At 41.9% G+C, this 12,226-nt stretch overlaps 1 protein-coding gene across 1 annotated transcript in view; it reads left to right on the top strand.

The window, feature by feature from the left end:
* The window catches only part of ALDH1A2 (aldehyde dehydrogenase 1 family member A2), a 71,819-nt gene that overhangs the window by 46,103 nt on the left and 13,490 nt on the right, over positions 1 to 12,226 (top strand). Inside the window, exon 7 of the mRNA XM_005309389.5 lies at positions 55 to 168. Within this exon, the coding sequence (XP_005309446.1) occupies positions 55 to 168 (114 nt within the window). The remainder of the gene's footprint in view (positions 1 to 54; positions 169 to 12,226) is intronic.

Raw genomic sequence — 12,226 nt, 5'->3', positions numbered from 1 at the left:
AATTTGCCTGGTCAATTTTCACAAACCATGTTTCCTCTAATTCTGTTTTGCTAGGCTGGCTTTCCACCAGGAGTAATCAATATTTTGCCAGGATTTGGTCCAACTGCAGGCGCAGCAATAGCTTCTCATGTTGGCATAGATAAAATTGCTTTTACTGGATCTACTGAGGTAAGTGTATTCTAAAATATGTTACTGTAAGATATCAGTCCAGAAAATATTTGGGAATGGCAGCCAAGCTGTTGACTGAAGTTTCTCCGGGTCATTCAGCAGAAAGGATATACCCACACCAGAATGGTCTGTCCTTCCCAGCTAAATCTACATATTATCACACTACCAAAGCAGAGGTGTCAGTTTCCCCTTAACACCAGCTGTACCAAATACCATGGCACAAGAAGCACATGTGGAAAAATATTGCTAGGATTTCCTATGGGCTTGTGAGGATATGAATTAGGACACGCGGGTAGATAGATTGTGTAGTATAAGCCACCGGGTGCACAAGTCTCTTTTTGGTGTCCATAATCTGTGTGACCTAGAAGCTATTGAAGTGGTTAATTCTGAAGAGAATGGTTTTAATCTACATAAAGGGGGCTGAACCAATCAGAACAGTGACTTTGCCTAACTCTCAAATATGTGCAAAGACCACTGTTATCATTCAGGAGTTGGGGATAATAGAGGTGCGACAGGCTGATGCCACCAGAGAAGGGTCCTTATCTCTCAGTCTGAAGAGAGGAAAAAAGGAAACCAGAAGGAGAGGAATCTCAATGGGAGTTTCAGGATTGGTAATATTTAAAGAGTGCTAAGAACAGGCCCTGTTCCATTGAGACTTTAACAGACCATTGTATGGACAGATCCTACAATTCCAGGGTCTGTTCCCTCCTTGATATGTGTATGTGACTCCCACTAGGCTCAATGGGTATTTTGTGTGCATCAAGGGTAGACTACGCTCCGTACAGGGGCGGCTCTATGTATTTTGCCACCCCATGTACGGCAGTCAGGCAGCTTTCGGCGGTGCGCCTGTGGGAGGTCCGTTGGTCACACAGATTCTGCAGCATGCCTGCAGGAGGTCCGCCAGTCCTGTGGCCTCAGTGTACCTGCTGCCGAAGCTGCAGGACCGGCAGACCTCTCACAGGCATGCCGCCAAAGGCTCCCTGACTGCCACCCCCACAGAGACCAGCAGGCCACCCCCCGCGGCTTGCTGCCCCAGGCACGCCCTTGGTGCACTGGTGCCTAGAGCCGCCCCTGACTCCGCAGTGAGATAGATTTACTCTAGGCGGTCACCTAGGCTGCTGCGATTTGCGGGGTGGCAACCGCGGCGGTATTTCCGCGGCAGGACCTTCCGCCGCCTCGGTGGGGGGGGGCGGCATTTTGGGGCGGGACCTTCCGCCGCCGTAGGGAGGCGGAAAAGCTGGCAGCGCTCCTAGGTGTGAGATTATAACCTGATCCAGCAGCCCTTATATGCAGGCATCGTAACTCTCACTGAAGTCACTGGGAAACTTGTGTGTGCAATGACTGCGGGTTCAGGCTAAGGTATTACTTTCAATACTTTTTGGTGCAATACAACCTATAATGAATCTTAGGTACCACAGTGTATGGGCCTAAATTGTCAGTATAATGGGTATGCAATTGTGTGCCTAGTTTGCACACACAATTACCTTGCAGAAAATTACCATGTGTAATTGTGTGTGGATTTTTATGAAAATTTAGGTTATAATATACAAAAAGTAACAAAGTCAATTGCAACAAACATCAGATTTCAGATTACTTTGAGAAATTGCAATAATTTCATTACAACTCCTGTTCTGTAAGCAATTTACATTAGCATAATAGAATATTGGAAATCTTAATATGAGCTCTGTCTCTCCCTGCCCCCCCCCCATAAATTAAGTTGAAACAATTGTTTTCACAAAGGTACGTGGTCTGTGTTTAAGATAAATATTCTATTATACAGGATGTTGCGCTGTTTGGAGGAGAAATAATACAGATGGGTTAGGTTTCAAAGTTGTCTTTTGTAGCCAAAATAAATTTTTATTGTAGTTCAAGACAGCTTTAGTTTTAATAGGCGTTTAAAACTCAAAAGCTGTGGGTTTTATACTAACTCAGTGCCTACCTTTAAAAGCCTTACTAATAGGAAGTGAAAAGCATTACTGAGATGAAAAAGCAATTCTCTAAGAACCTAAAGCAAGAACAGATGGAACATTTTAATGCAGAGTTAGTGTAAACTGTTCCATATTGTTTCTGATTTCCTGTAACACTGAATTCTTGTAACAGCAAGTCAACATTGTAACATTTTAGACATGGTCCTGTAATATCAATGGTTATACAGAGCATCAGACTTCTCAGAAACTGTTTTCACATTTTTTAATGAAATAAAAATGGAAATATTTTGTGTGTCTACTCTTATCTACAGCAGGTCAGTTGTATATTCCAGTGATGTGGTTTCCTACAGCTATCAGATACACTCAGAGCCAGAATATTCCATTCCCACAGCTCTTCCAGGTGCTAGCACAGGCAGTTAATATTTTAGCTCTAACGAGTTAATGATAAAACCTATTAGAAGAAAAGCAAAGTTATTCAAGTTTTAGTGCCTGCAGCATGGGTTTTTCTCAATTCTCCACCACTAGAACCTCTTGCTTATACAGTAAACAATTCATATTTTCCCGTAAAAGCTAATTAAGCTCCCCAACTGCCTGCAAAAAAATCTTGTGTTTGCAGAATCAGAATTAATTGGGTTTTATTGTCTCTTTTTCAGCAGCGTTCCTTTAAGGAGGGTGGGGGGGAGAAGAGGTCATTCATAAATAATAAAAACTCAACAAACAAAAGAAATAAGACTAAGAGAGTCCAAGTGCATGACCATGACTCCATGCTGGAGTCCATTGTGAGGGCTCAAGTCTAGGTCCATACAACGATGACAATTTTTTTCTCATATTTTGACTTCAAACTCTAATCATTTAAGCCCCGCTTCAGGGAAGCACTGAAGCATGTACTTTATATCCATGCCTGTTCAAGACAACACGTCAGAACATGCTTTAACTTTAAGCATATGCTTAAGTTCTGTCTTGAATAGGGATGCTTTCCTCAATCAGGGCTATAAACTGCATCTCTCATTTCCCTCTCCTAAACTGAGAGAGCCAATATGATCCCAATTGACTGGAGTGATAAAAGGCTTCTATTCTCTCAGTAAACAATGTAACTCGTGATAATAGAAATGGAATGCACATTGAATCCAGAGGACTATCTCCCCCCTTCCCCCACAAGAACTTGGCAGAATCTGCTGGTTGAGCCAAACTCACTTTACAGTCTACCCCAGTTGACCACTCACTCCCTTCTGCAGCACAGCATGAAGGGGAGTAAAATAGGGTTGACAACCCTTCAGGATTGTCCTGGAGTCTCCAGGAATTAAAGATTAGTATTTAAATAAAGATTATGTCATGTGATGAAACCTCCAGGAATACATCCAACCAAAACTGGCAACCCTAGCTCAGTAAAACCAAGTTAATCACATGGAAAAGGAGTCAGGGGCATACATATGGGTCAGGTGGCCACATGCTATGTCTTCTCCCACTGTAAAGCCACCAGCATGCCATATTACACAAACTCTGCTCTGTGCAAGTTGGGGTGCGTGGTTTGACTTGCCAGCAGCGGACAGAGCTAGAAAGAAGTGATTGTATATGTCATTCTCAAGTTTCAGAGTGGTAGCTGTGTTAGTCTGTATCAGCAAAAAGAACGAGGAGTACTTGTGGCACCTTAGCGACTAACAAATTTATTTGGGCATAAGCTTTCGTGGGCTGAAACCCACTTCATCAGAGAACATGAAAAAATGGGAGTTGCCATATCAACTCTAACGAGACAATCCCTCACTCTCACAGATCTTGGGAAACAGGCCAGTCCTCGCTTACAGACAGTCCCCCAACCTGAAGCAAATACTCACCAGCAACCACACACCACACAACAAAAACACGAACCCAGGAACCTATCCTTGCAACAAAGCCCGTTGCCAACTCTGTCCACATATCTATTCAAGGGACACCATCATAGGACCTAATTACATCAGCCACGCCATCAGGGGCTCTTTCACCTGCACATCTACCAACGTAATATACGCCATCATTTGCCAGCAATGCCCCTCTGCCATGTACATTGGTCAAACCGGACAGTCTCTACGCAAAACAATAAATGGACACAAATCAGACCTCAAGAATTATAACATTCAAAAACCAGTTGGAGAACACTTCATCCTTCCTGGACACTCAATTACAGACCTAAAAGTTGCAATTCTTCAACAAAAAAACTTCAAAAACAGACTCCAATGAGAAACTGCAGAACTGGAATTAATTTGCAAACTGGACACCATTAAATTAGGCTTGAATAAAGACTGGGAGTGGATAGGTCATTACACAAACTAAAAACTATTTCCCCATGCTAATTTTCCCCCTACTATTACTCACACCTTCTTGTCAACTGTTTGCAATGGGCCATCCTGATTATCACTACAAAAGTTTTTTTTCTCCTGCTGATAATAGCCCACCTTAACTGATTAGTCTTGTTAGAGTTGGTATGGCAACCCCCATTTTTTCATGTTTTCTGTATATATATATATAACTTCCTACTGTATTTTCCACTGCATGCATCCGATGAAGTGGGTTTTAGCCCATGAAAGCTTATGCCCAAAAAATATGTTTGTCTCTAAGGTGCCACAAGTACTCCTTGTTCTTTATTCTCAAGTTTATATTTCAAATTGCCACATAAATTAATGATGTACTCAGCAGCATTGACTGCATCTCCATAATCTTCAGTGGAGCAAGTAATGCCTAGCCACAGTGGAAAAGACAATAGATAGCTGGCCTCCACAAGCCCCTCATCCAATCCTTCTGAAGGTCTGCATTCCCACTGGCTTCACCTCATAGAATCAAGGAACCATGAGGCAGACATTTTTGCAAGTGTGCCTTTCACAGGTCTTTATGTGGAAAGGGGGACATTTGTCCCTAACAGGGAGTTTAATTCAGATTAGAGAGGAGAAGAATCCATGCAGAACTTGCTATAGCACTTATCAATCAAAATATGAATTAGTCACTTCATGATGGCTCAGGTGTTAGGTTTGTGATTGTTTTGTTGATCAATTTGTACTCTCCGGTTCTTCTCTATTTCTGTCTCAGAGTCTTGGGCACTTTGAGAATTGTTTTTAAATGTCACATGTGTGCAAAGTCCATCTTCCCTTCATGGGTGTAGTTTGGGGGAGGCCAGGGGGGTTTGCCCCTTCCCAAATTGCAAGCCTTGGGCAGGCATGGAATTTGCCTCCCCCATGCATGGCCCCATTGGTCTGACTGGAGCTGCCCCCACCCCAAATATAAAGTCAAACTATGCCTATGCTTCCCTTTCATCTTCCCGTCCCATGAATAATGTTTTCCCTGATACTATCACTATTCCCTTCCCCCATTCCCTTTCCTTCATGGCTCATCTCATGCACAAAACAGTGGTCCTTCACCTCTTTCATCCCGCACACCACTTTGCAAGGCAAACATACCTCCATGGATCACCTCCTCTCCTAATCCCCCAATTCATGGTTCTCAATGGTTCATTAGGAAAAGTTCTCCAGACCATTGGTGGTTTATGAACCACACTTTGAGAACCAATGCACTGAAGGAAAAAAAAATCATTCTGAGCACAAGGTCCAGATTTGGAACATTTTGCCATGGTCCCTTTAGGTTTCAACAGCGCTTTTGGCTTCTCTACTTGCACTGGTTTATACTCTTCAACAGCTTGCTTGATGGAAAGATTTTTAACAAGGTTGGTTGTTTCTGTTAGGTGCTTTTTAATGAATCAGACCCTGATTGTGTCCCTTCTCAATTACTGCAATCTTCTCCTCTCTGACCCCATTGACACCCTATTTCTCCCACACCCTGTTGGTCAAACGTTAGCTGCCAAATGGGACCTTCCTCACCAATTGAGCTGACCATGTCACCACCTATTTGTATTCCCTCAGGGGCTCCCACTACTTTGAGTTTACAGGTCTCCTCCTCGCTTTCACAGCTCTTTGTGACTCCGCTCTTGCCACCTACCTCATGGGTTTGTTTTCCTGTCATATTTCCCTCACCCTCTCTGCCCGACCATTGGTGCCAGTCCAGGGTGAAATTCTTGCCCTGTTGAAGCCAGTGGGAGCTTTGCCATTGACTTCAGTTGGTCCAGGATTTCACCCCAGTTGCCCTGTTTGTTTCCCATAACCATCTCCATTTTTCCTATGCCACCCTCTGTTTGATTTCCTCACCATCTCACTACCTTCTCCACATTTACATCCCTTTTAAAAATACAGTTCTCCCAGGAGGCCCACAAGGAGTGATTATGTTAAAGTTACAAACAATCAAATGATCTTTTAAAAAGCTAAGTTATCCCAAGCTCTGGATTTCCCAGTGTGTCCCTGTACTTGCCTTTAGACTGCTAGTTCTTTAGGGCAGGAGATATCTTCATTTTTGATCACTTTACAGGTTTCTGTAGGTTGTCAACACTAGATAATGCAATATTAATGGTGGACAGAAGTGAGAACTGAAGATTGCTCCAAAAGCACCTTTAACATTTTTTTCACCATATGGAATGAGGTCATGTATTAACTGAGCCGTTATCACACAATTCTCTTCTCTTTCCCTATAGTAAAATGAACTGCTGCAGCCATTGTTTACAACACCACAAATTCTTGTGAGGGGGCAGCAATTTGCACATATCTCAAATGCGGAGCGGTAGTTCTTCCTCTTCCTAAGATCTTTTGATTCTTTAAAGACAGGTTCTCTAAATAGTGAGGGGGAAAGGGCTCAGAAAGGCAGAAAAGCCGTTATTGTAGCTGCCAGCCAAATTCTGCAGCCACCAAAAATGCCTGTATTATTGAATGCACTAAAACATTAACTTCATATTTACAACCACAATACACTGTATGTTCAAAAATGGAGGGAGTTGAGGCCAGGTTGAGAATCAGGCCCTCTATGTTACATTTACTAAACTAGTAATCGTATTATCATCATAAGATACTAACACAACTAATCCAATGTCTATGTGTATATAAAGCATGAGTTCTTGTATGGACATATAGGACTAATAATAATATCTAATGAATCAAGCAAAACATATAGTACTGTAGTTGGTAAGTATATAGTCAATAGAAGGATGAAAACAATACAATATAGATTAGAAATGTATTGACAACGGGGAAGCTTTTAATATAAATTTGCATGTTGCTACATATTACCCAGCAGTTTTCTCAGCAAATGTTTAATGTGTATCAATAACTTCTGTTCAAAAACAAATGTGTTGCCTCCAAATCTGAACTGGTTTGCAACTCCATCCAGTTTTTACATGCTCTCAAGATGATAGGAATCACAGATAGCATGCTAAACATTTGAAGCACTGGCCAACAAGAAATGTATTTTAGGTGGCTGGTTTCCATGTTGTTCAAGCTAAACCCCATTAAAAAGCAGACAGGGTAACTCAGATTAAAGATATGATTCAGTTCTATGTTCATGCAGTTATATGCATAAGCCAAATAAATATTCAATAAATGGGTTTGGATGTCTATGTAAACACAAGGTCCATAAACAACTTCAATAAAACCCAACAAAGCGTTCTGCATTTTGCTTGGCAGAGTGTTTTCTTTATGCAGTTAGATTAACAAACCATGATCTCATCATTAGTCAACAAGATACTAGAGAGACCATCAAAGCAAGCTACAGGAGAGTCAAGATTGATTCATGCCAAACAAATGTTTGTAGCTAACAGCTGTATTACCATTGATTCTAATTTACTCAGCAGGATTCTCCTTTCATTTCCTAAGTGAGATGAATGTCATGTTGCATGATATAGACAGCATGTCTACCTACTGCATGAGTAATGAGTTGTGTCAGCTCTCTTGCATCATAAAATCTTTCCTTGTTTTTGGATCTTCTTGAAGGATTATGTCCTGGTTTTTCTTCCACTAACAATACAGTTCTTAAAGGCTATGTGTTCCATTTCCAAAAGTCTGTCAGTTAGTCAGACAACTGAAATGTCCAATAAAGGAGGCTTTGGGAAGGATATATTATAACTCATTCATAATTTAGCTTAAGCCCTCTTGATAATTTTTGTCACTCATTCTGCTGGGCAACTTGTGCTTCCTGAATGACTAGGATACCCAAAATAAAACCATTCTTTTTTCTTTCCTTATTGCATTTGGTAGAGAGCTAGGAAGTTGTCCTTCTTCCAGATGTGAAATAAGGATACATACCAAAAGCTGCTCTTGTCCACTTCAGGATTGTGAAGTTCACTAATCTTTGCTGGTCTGGGAACAGTCCTCAAGGTCACTTTAGAAGCAGAGTACCGCATGTGGTCAAACAATGTTAGACTGAGTGATCTAGAGACAATCTGGAATCAAAATTCACACAAAATAAGTAACATCTCAGCTTTAAAGGTTTTGTCCAAAAATCCCACTGAATTCTTTGACCTCAGAAGTTTAAAGGGCTAAACTAACCCTGCTGTGTGAATCCAAGGATTATAGGTAGTGCTTACTTGATTCTTAAACCACTAAACAGCCTCAAAACATCGGGAGGTTCAGGTCAGGGAAGCACCTGAACATTCAAATGCACTATTCAGGACTGGAGTGGAAACCTCACAGGACTAGGGCTTTGTTTTGGTTTTTGTGATGGGGGGAAGAGGCTTTGAGAGTTCCAGGGCTTTAGTAAGATTAGAAATTACAGCTTTTTGTGTATGATTTTGGAACTTCCACTTCTGTCTGGAATCAGAAAGCACAGAGGCACATGAAAATAAAAGTTAATGGGTGCAATAGCTTACCCAAAACCCAACCCTCGAAAAGAATTTGGGTAAAGTTTTGGGTCTCATCCCAAACTGGTTTGCACACTCCTATTTAATATGTGACTCGATGAATCTCTTCCGATGAGAAAGATTGATCATTCAAAAACAAAAAACAAAGCAAACTATTGAGTGCTTCTGTCAATTATTTAATTAATACGAAGAAAACAGCAATCAGTTTAATAATTTAACACTTTTAGGGACTGCAATTCAAGTAGCTGTTTTGAACAGAGGTGTCTTGTACAGCTAGGTGTCCCATTTCCCTCCCCCCCCCACAACCCCCCTCCCCGTCACCCCGCATAACAGATTTTCTTTGAGATGAGCCAAATTACATCTACCCACACCCTCCATGCAGTTTACAGGGTTATGGTACTTCACAACTTATCCAGGGATACTCCTGATATCTATCTTGCAGCCTATTCAAAACAAGGATGGGGAGTCGAGGTTTTCTGTGCCAACATTCCTGCTGATTAATCAGCTCAGCTCCATTATCTGTGGGGGAGTCCTCGTTTCCAAAGTTCCCTCGCTACGCTGCATTGCCTGTTGGAAGTTCACAGATATAGCTAAGAGACACCACAGGGAGCGTGAAGTAAAAGACTACAGGGACTGGAACGCTATCACTTATCCCTTGGTAACTCTCACTGTGGATGAAGGGAGAAATGAAAAAGGCTCCTTTTCTCAATAAATAATCACAGCCTCAGTACCCTCCTTAAGGCTCCCCTCATGCCATGAGTGCACAGAGCACCGTACGGGCTGAACAAAATGCCAGTGCTTACTAGCAAGCAGGCCCCATAGTAAGCGGCTTTGTGCCCTACCACCCATAAGCGTGAATTTATTCCCAGTGTTAAGGCTGAAGTGAGACTCTCTGTTAAGCTTATACTTGGAACGTTGACAACCTCTGTATATTAAAGATAACACATTTCCAAATTAGGACCATGGTCTCCAGCCCCTTTGGACCTATAACATTTGGCAACCAGGGCCGGATTTCCAATTAGGCACAATAGGCCCGTGCCTAGAGGCGCCGGCATTCTCAGGGTTCCTTAAAGTTAAAAGAGGGTTAAAAGTTTTATTTTTTTACGGCAAACATTGGGGTGCTGAAGATGCTGTGCCTAGGGGTGTGTAAGGTGTAAATCTGGCCCTTTGGCAACCTCTTGTTTTGCCAGGTGTTTTAATCTTTTTTGTTAACTAGGTCACAAATATTGTGACATTAAAGTGGAAACGGGGGGTGGCATGTTCTGCTTTTTGTTTGTATTGTGATTTTCGGGTGGATCTAGTTAATTATTGGTCTTTCAAAGAGGGAGGCTGAAGACATAAGGCTGCAGAGTGCCATTGGCTAGCACCGATAATAATGGCCAGGCTCTAGCTGATTTTCAAACTTACATTTCATAACTGTTTGGGAGATGTTGGAATTTCTAAGTGACGTGTTAAACATATTCAGTGTGGCCTGCTGTCAGTCAAACATAGTGGTAAAATCAGCTCCAATTAAGGGGATATGTAAGGAATTTCATGATAATGTCAGCACTCCATTTCATCATTATAGAGGTAAAGAAAAGATACTGAAGTTAATTTATTTTAAAAAAATCCACAGTCAAACTTGATAGTGGTATTGCCAGATACACAGTTAATCATTGAGTTACATGGAATGGTTGACAATTCCCTAATTATCCTGTGGGCTTTTTTCTTTGTTTTTTCTGGTGGGGGCCCTGGGTTCTATTTCATTTGCTTTATGATTACTCCAGTGCTGGCTTAACTTTCTCTAGCAGACTGACTTTAATTCTCTTCTCTCCCATTAACCCCTTAATGCTGGCAGTCACAAGCACCTGGCCCTGTGTATAGAAGTTTAACATTGAGAAATATCAACAGCTAGGTCCTGCAGCACAGTCAAAGCTTAGATGAAAGTTCAGCTGCTGATGGGATTTTTGCACAAGGAAAGAGTGATTTCTAATGGCTAGAGAGAAGGATTGGGAATCAAACTGCATGTGTACATGTGTGTCAGCCAGCTACTGACTTGCGGCGTGACCTTGGGCATGTAATTCTCATAGGCTTTTAGGCATCTAACTCCTTAGTTGCCTAAATACCTTTGAGGATCTGAGACTTAGGCCCTAATTCAACAAGGCACTTAAGAACATGCTTAAGTCCATCCCTTTTCAGCAGAGCACTGAACCCTGTACTCATGTTTTACTGTATCAGGGCCTTAATCTCCTCGTGACTGTTTCCCAAACCTACAACATGGGCATAATAATACAGTTTGAACAGTGGAAACCACGCAGAAATCTGGTTAAACTAGTTATTGGGGATTTCCCCAGCACAGGGGAATCTCCAGGGCACATAGAGCAGGTGTTATGAGCTCCAGCTCCATGCTACGCGACCCTTTTGACATTGGCATAGGTGGCATGTCATAGGTATGGCTAGCAGAAGGTGGGGGTGGCCAGACTGGTGCTGCACTTTATTGTTCCTCACCTGCAGAATCATCTCTTAGGGCTGCTCCAAACTACACCAGGGGCTGCATTTGCCTCCAATGACCCCTACGATTGAGAAGGACCAAAGGGATCTCAAAACCACCTTTGACTCCCACCCTTACTACCTGTTCTAGCTGTGGTGCAGCTTAGTATCTGGTCTGGTATGTGTGCACTGTATTTTGCCTGTGCAATCCTTCTGTAACTACTGTATGCTGCTAATCCGATTTATAATGCAGCTAATTTTAAGATGAGGTGATATATTCTGGTTTATAATTTCACTCTTCAAATTAGTTTAATTCTTTGGGGACTAAAAAATTGAATGTTTGAGAGGGTGTATATATATATACACACACACACACATTCCTCAGAACTTATTTGGCTAACAATCTGGAAAATGTCAGTGTTCAGAGTGGATTGCAATAAATTACAATACAATTAAAGCGATCGTATTACTAATAGCTGTACTGTATAAAAGAAGCATGGTGGTGCTTATTACTAAAGAAGAACTCAATGCATTCTGCGCTAGTACAAGTGACTTTGTTTCAGTATCAACAGAAAGCGGTCAGCCTAAACCTCTTGTTAATGGTATGGAAAACCCTTTGCACTTATTCCATATATAATTAAAAAAACTGGTTTGTGTAAGAAGTCATTCCAGTTACACAGATTTCAGCTTAATTCTCCTATTGATCCTGGCAATAAAAAGACAGAAGAAAATGATCACTAAGCCAGGCTTTTCCCCAGCTCCAAAATGTATGCTGCCATGCCCGGTCTCTTGCAAGGAGGTTTATTTTCTTAAGAGAAGCCAGCAGACGAACACAAAAACAGTCTTTTAAGTCACTCCTTAGCCTTAGACTTCAGGGCTGCCCCCCCACTCCCCTACCCTGAGGGGGCTCTGGTGCTCCTGGCAGTTTCCCAGTTTCAGTCAGCTCTGCTCCCTTCCTGGA

This window comes from Chrysemys picta, chromosome 10, assembly GCF_011386835.1.
Source record: "Chrysemys picta bellii isolate R12L10 chromosome 10, ASM1138683v2, whole genome shotgun sequence".
Taxonomy (NCBI): Eukaryota; Metazoa; Chordata; order Testudines; family Emydidae; genus Chrysemys; species Chrysemys picta.
Note: the sequence above shows the minus strand (reverse complement) of the source record. Positions and strands in the feature narration are given on the sequence as shown.